This window comes from Sinocyclocheilus grahami, unplaced genomic scaffold (assembly GCF_001515645.1).
Source record: "Sinocyclocheilus grahami isolate Dianchi unplaced genomic scaffold, SAMN03320097.WGS_v1.1 scaffold313.1, whole genome shotgun sequence".
Lineage (NCBI taxonomy): Eukaryota > Metazoa > Chordata > Actinopteri > Cypriniformes > Cyprinidae > Sinocyclocheilus > Sinocyclocheilus grahami.
In genome coordinates, this window is record NW_015505492.1 from 1,303,623 (window position 1) to 1,310,465 (window position 6,843).

Sequence of the window (6,843 nt, forward strand, 5' to 3'; positions counted from 1 at the left end):
AAGCAAAATGAATGCTCCTGAGCTAAATTTCAACTGTCCCAGGTATGAATACTTATGCAATGGATTAATTTTTTTATAAATTCGCAAACATGTTAAAAACCTGTTTTTTTGCTTGACAATTATGGTGTATGGAGTGTAGATTGTTGTGGAAAAAAACTAATTTAAAGCAGTTTAATATAAGGCAGCAACAAAACAAAATGTGAAAAAAATTAAGGGGTATGAATACATTTGCAAGGCACTGTACATTGTATGGGTCAAAATGACAGATTTTTCTTTTATGCCAAAAATCATTAGGGTATTAAGTAAAGATCATGTTCCATGAAGATATTTTGTCAATTTTCTACTGTAAATATATTAAAACATTTTGATTAGTAATATGCATTGCTAAGAACTTCTTTTGGACAACTTTAAAGGCGATTTTCTCAATATTTTGATTTTTTTGCACCCTCAGATTCCAGATTTTCAAATATTTGTTTCTCGGACAAATATTGTCCTGTCCTAACAAACCATACATCAATGGAAAGCTTATTTATTCAGCTTTCAGATGATGTATGAATCTCAATTTTGAAAAATTGACCCTTATGCATTTTGTGTTCCAGGGTCACATATATATATTTTTAAGTTTAAATGTATGAATGTTCACCAAACAGATTATTCATATATTCAGTATGTTCACATATTAATGATACCATTGATCACACTAATTATCAGTCAAAAAATACAGTATATCTTTGTGAGGCACAGGTTACTCAGAAGGGAAACTAAAGCTGCAGGGATGCTAATGGAGGCTGGACTGCTCTCCATTAAAACTTAATAGGGTAATAACCTGAGATCACAATCACGATTGGCACCATGTCTGTGCACATCTTCAGTCAAACAGTATTACTAAGTTGAGCCATCACAGGGCATTTTTGAGTTTAAAAAATGACAATAATAAGCTGGTGTGTAAAAATACAAAGTGAAAAATTCATCACATATGTTGTGACAGTTAACTCAAGCTTGTGACAACACCACTTCTGAATACAGTAAATGTGTTAAGCGTGTAAAACAAAGAAAATGGTGACATAAGAGTCAAGTAAGAAGCGTTTTTCATCCTTGATGTGAAAAGACCAAAAAGGATGCCTCCGTGAAGACAGTGAGCCTTCCCAGATTCCTAATAATTCTCAGAAACTGCTTCTGTGGAGAAAGAGTGAGAAACTATTTGATGATGCAGCATTTTAATAATCAAAAGAGGCTACAGTCAAGGTGACACAGAAGTTACATGTGAACAGTGAACTTAATATCACAATGATTACAATTCAGTCATCCATTTCGAGAGCTCTAACCATGTGATGACACTAGAGGGCACTATAATAATAGTTGATCATTTACCTGATGCTTCCTCAGATCTGGGGTCAGTGAGGCAGTCCATGGCTGACAGAATAGAGGAGAAAAGATACTCTGAATGAGATTCCAGTGTGTGAGACTGCCTCTCTATCAGCACCAGTGTGTCTTTCAGAACTGAGGAATCAGGAAAAAAAATATTAGCAGCAGTATGAGGACAGCAAAAGACTAATGTGTTGACAAAAACAATGCTTGATGTGAATTCTGAAATGAAGTATGCTAGCTAGGCAACAGCAGGGCTCTCTAAGTTAAACATGCATGGCTGCACTCTCCAAGCAGAGTGTTTCCTGTTTCGGTCTGATGTAACGGAGTACTGGGTTACACTGCACAACATGTCCAAAACTGAGAAGCAGTATACTCGTAGAAGTGTACCAACTGATCAAGAAACAAAGAGTGCATTACAGTGCTTTGGAAGATAAAAAGATCTAATGTTTATTCTAATTTAAAATGTAATAGCTCTAGAGCCGCTACTGAGTGTTCAGTAAGAAAATGCAGCTTTTCCTTTCCATTCAAAGTAGTCATGCCGATTCAAGGTTCAGTACAGCAGCAATGGTAGAGAGATTTTTGAAATTATATCTTCTTATTGCATTATAGTTTGATAAAGGTAGTAAGACTCACATGGAGAGGCTGAATTCATGCAATGCAAAAGCATCTCTCCGGTCTGCAGAACATCTGCAGTGAGGGGCTTATGAGCCTGAACTTCTTCCTGAAAACTCTGAAAAATATCATGTGGTACAGTTATATGCTTTTTGAATGAACTTCTTTTGTAATCAAATTTTTACACTTTTTATTGTCACATAAGATGCATGTGCACTACCATTTAGAAATGTTAGGCTCAGTAAGATTTTTATTTTAATGTTTTTGAAAGAAAAAAAACATCTCGTATGCTCACCAAAGCTGCATTATTTATCCAAAATACAGTAAAACAGTAATATTGTGAAATATTATTACAATTTAAATGAACTGTTTACTATTTTAATGTCAAAGCTGAATCTTCAACAGTCATTACTCCACATGACCCCTCAGAAATCATTCTAATATGATGATTTGCTGCTCAAAAAAAAATGTTTCTTTTATTATCAATGTTGAAAACAGTTGTGCTGCTTTTGCTGCTTGGTAGATTTTTTCAGGATACTTTGGTGAACTGAAAGTTCAGAAGAACAGAATTTATTTGAAGTAGCACCTGGTCACTTTTTGTACACATTTAATGCATCCTTAATGAACAAACATATTATCTTCTTTCAATAAATATAATAATAATGATCTTACCGATCCAAAACTTTATTAAATGGTGGTGTAGTTCACAAACCTTGTAATCAGCCAAGGAGGTTTTGACGCTCTCCAAGTCAACCATGGGAGGAGAAAGAACTTCTACTTTCTCTACCACCTTGTGCAGCCACTGAATCAGCTTTTCTAGGTTCGAGCAAAATGCCTATTAAAAAAACGATACAACATTTCTCATTAATTCTCAGCCGTCTCAGGACTTCACGGTCACAACAGAAACATCTACTCGCCTGTATGTGCTGCATTAGTGACTCCTTGGTTTCATTTTTGTTCTGGTCTGTTTGTATTGTCCTCTGAAGCTCTGACATTGACAGTCTGCTCAGTTGATCCATAACAGCTTCCACCTCCCTCAGGTTCCTCCTATTCATGTCTTGGCTAATCATCTGGATTGTGGAACCAGGCTCTTTTGCTTTTTCTAAATGATCCTCATGTGTGAGAGGAATTTCAGAAACTGATCCCCCTTTCACTTCAACATCTTCATCGCCCCTTTCTTCCGCCAGCGGTTCCTGCTTTCCCACTTGAGCCGTTGGTGATCGGACTGAGGTGATCTCGCTCTCCAGGGATTCCCAGCTGGTGATGACTGGTTGGCTCATCTGGTCACTAATGTCCCTCAGCTGCTGTGAAAGCACCTGAAGTTCTTGTAGCCTTTCTGGTAGGCGAAGAAACTCTTCGTCCAGTGAATCAGGACGAGGAAGGATGTGAGTTGAACTAATGAAAGTGGGGACAGGTCTGAATGTCGAGAAGATGCCAAATTTACGATAATGGGCCCCTGGCTTCCCTTCACAGTCCAGACTCTCAACTGACAAGCCAGCTTGGTCTAGTGAAGAGTACAGGCTACTGGACATGATGCCATCCAAGGACTTAGAATGTGATTTGTTTAGAGCACAAAACTCAGTTGACCTTTGTGCTGTTCCTGGGCTACACCGTTCCTGTCGAGTCCCTGTATAGGACAGGTCTAAACAGGACAGAGTGGAAGAGTGGTCCAACTCAATGCCTGAGTCTTGCAACAATGGATCAGTTCGCAAGAGAAGATCCACCTCTAATGAACCCCATGTACCAGCCATGTTGGGTCTCAGAGGGTACGTGTAGTCCAGGAGCTCCTGGTACTCCTTTTCAGGATCCCAACTGGGGGATTTGCGGTTTGGAGAAGGTGGCATAGAGTTGGGGATGGCACAGGCCCAATAGTTGGCCTGATAAGGCGACGTGTGTTTGAACCCATGTTGACGGTTCTTACTGTAAGATCCTGTGTTAAGAAGAGAATCTCTTCCTCTGTCCATCATCTCACCTGGTCTTGTTTTAACCTTTCTTGTGAAATGAGACGTACGACTGGACGAATAAGAACAGCTTCTAGGAGTGGATGTCCACTTAAGCACTGGGGGTGCTGTGAGGCTCAAAGAAGCTGAAGGGGGACTGGACAGACTGCGTTTGGCAGCTGAAGAGTTAAAAATAGGATCCTTGTCACATGACCACAGTCTGAGGTCTGATACGCTCATGGAGGTATCCAGGTCTTCTCTGGATAATGGTGGGGAGGATTTATAAAATGGAGAATTTTCTGGGATATGTCTGAATGACCGTTTAGACAGACTTTTGTCCTTTTCTTTAGGGGAATCTGCTTTGTAACTGATCTGAGAAAAAATAGACAAAAAGAGGAAATGGTTAATAGGAAATCCTGGGATGCAGACTAAAACATGACCAGGGTGCCACTGGCTCCTATAATTAAACATAGACTACCATTTCAAAAGTTTGGGGTTGATAAGTTTTTGTTGTTGTTGTTGTTGTGTTATGCTCACCAAGGCTGCATTTATTTGATTAAATATACAGTTAAACCATAATATTGTGAAATATTATTACAAATTTTGTAAGTTCCTTTGGATAAAAGCATCTGCTAAATGACTAAATGTAATGTAAATGTTAATTAAAAAAAAAAAAAAAATTATTTTAATATATTTTCAAATGTATTCCTGGGATGGAAAAGACGAATTTCCAGTCTTCAGTGACACGTGGTCCTTCAGAAATAGTTCTAATATGATGATTTGGTGCTCAAAAACCATTTCTTATTATTATCAGTGTTAAAAAAGACTGTTGCTTACTATTTTTATAGAAACCGTTTTATTTCAGGATTTTTGATGAATAGGCTAGAGAATCTTCGAATTCATTTAGAATCAGACATAACCAAAAAATGACTGATGGCTTAGTTAGGGAGTCAGTTGTGGCTTAGCAACAGCTCTAAATTATTAACTGACTAAATGAATCTGATTCAAACCTCTAACTGGATGGTTTTAAATCATTTTTACAAACATTTTGCAACCATTTTAGATGCAAAATTCAGTATAAATTTGGAAATTCAGTAAAAAAAAAAAATCCTCACCAGCTCACTAAGACTTGTTTCATTAGATTCTTACCCTCTCTGAGTCTTCATGTGTAGATGAGTTCTTCAGGATGGGCACCTGCCATTGTGTGGAGATCAGTGGTTTTCTCATGATATAGAGGCTTTTGTCTGGCATATACCTGGAAACAGGTGCCATAGTGACTGTCTTTTTGCTGCCACTCCTCTCTTTGTCTGAGTCCTTGGCCTCCTGGACATTTGCAGGCCTTGTCCTCTCAACTGCTCTGTGACTGAGGGGTCTAGTTTGACCGCTGCGAATGAACTCCGGGATCCTGGTCTTCCACCTCCCATAGCTCGTGTTCTCCATTTGTGAGGAGGTGTCTGATCAGGCCTTGTCAACTCCGAGAGTCATAGCAACACATCCAGATTCTGTGGTTCCTCATTGAGTGACAGCTAAAAGGTCATAACAACACTGTGTATTAAGCACTGCTTAAATAAGCTCTGTGATAAGTGTGGTCTAACATGATGCAGGGCTTGTTTACTCGAATAGAGTTACTTCTGATCTGGATAAGCAATCTCATTAAGGTTACATGTTCAGGCTTGCCTGAAATTCATGAATGCTATTTGTCCATCCCTACCTACAAAAGTACTACTACTACTAACAGATTTAATCTATGAAAAATCTTAAATTAAAAGTAAAAAATAAATTAATTAGTTAAAAACAAAATTATAAATGAATTACATTTAATGAAAATTAATTTACTAATTAAATATAATAATACTGTACAGTGGCAAAATATAATATCTTGACTTATATGATTATGTGTCAGATGAACGCTGATAAATGCAACAGCGTGCAGACAAAGCAGTTTCTTGTACTATTTCTCTGTGGAATACTAGACTTTATCTGTTTTTTGATTGGCTGAGAAGCCTGGTTTCCATGGCAACTGACAGAAAATGACATGTCATGAGAGGTGATCACGTGGGGGACATTTAAATCACAGCCTGCCTGCAAACAAAGACAATCATGTGTTTTCACCACTGAACCCTCACAGAGTTCCTTTTAATTTTAATATGACACTTGCTGACAGGGTTCTCATAATTGTTACTGACAGTTTGCAGGGCTATATGTATGAATTTGGTTACTTTGTATTGTAGAGCAAGGAAGCAAAACAAATTCTATCAATATGTTATTTGTGGACATAAAAGCCAGCCAAGTTGAGACTGATCCTTGGGCTACAATGGCACTAGATTAATTCAAACAGTGCAAATCCTATAGAACAGGGATGGGCAACTTTTATAGTGACGAGGGCCAGCTTTTTTTCTCCTTTATACCAAGGGGCCAGATTACTAATCCACGTCCACACACCTGTTTTACTCAATTTCCTTTTTATTGAAGGAAATTAAAGTATAACTAATGTCATTTGTTTTTAAAGATTTTATTAAGTATAAAACTTGTGCAGTTATGCTAATTCAGAAGGAAAACTTTGTTGTCAGTGGACAGAAATATTACCCCGATTGCATTGCATTGTCTGTAAATTTGCAACAAACCAATATACAGAGGTCCTTTTTTTATTAGTAGCCTACAGAACATTCTCAAAACAACCTAAAAGGACAGTTAAAAAGGGCTTAATTAAAAAAAAATAGTTATTCTAAATGGTACCATAAAATAACCTGGTATCTGCAGGATTTTTTCAATCAAATTTAAGAACTTTAAAGACCTTTTTAAGGTCTGCACTTCACATTTCAGCCTTTAAACAATTTTTTAAGAAAAGGGGTGAGTCAAAAGTATCAATTATTATATTAATTTAAACAATTATTATCAATTAATTATTATATTAAATAACATA

General features: G+C 37.2%; 1 protein-coding gene across 2 annotated transcripts in view; it reads right to left on the reverse strand.

The window, feature by feature from the left end:
• Window positions 1-601: 601 nt before the first annotated feature.
• LOC107601859 (centrosomal protein of 68 kDa-like) overlaps window positions 602-6,843 on the reverse strand; it is an 11,702-nt gene continuing 5,460 nt past the window's right edge. For both annotated transcript variants that reach the window (XM_016294183.1, XM_016294182.1), the window contains exons 2-7: window positions 5,070-5,446; window positions 2,898-4,292; window positions 2,693-2,815; window positions 2,002-2,098; window positions 1,372-1,500; window positions 602-1,176 (exon numbers count right to left, since the gene is read on the reverse strand). In XM_016294183.1, the coding sequence (XP_016149669.1) occupies window positions 1,154-1,176; window positions 1,372-1,500; window positions 2,002-2,098; window positions 2,693-2,815; window positions 2,898-4,292; window positions 5,070-5,360 (2,058 nt within the window). In that variant the 5' untranslated portion in view covers window positions 5,361-5,446 and the 3' untranslated portion in view covers window positions 602-1,153. The remainder of the gene's footprint in view (window positions 1,177-1,371; window positions 1,501-2,001; window positions 2,099-2,692; window positions 2,816-2,897; window positions 4,293-5,069; window positions 5,447-6,843) is intronic.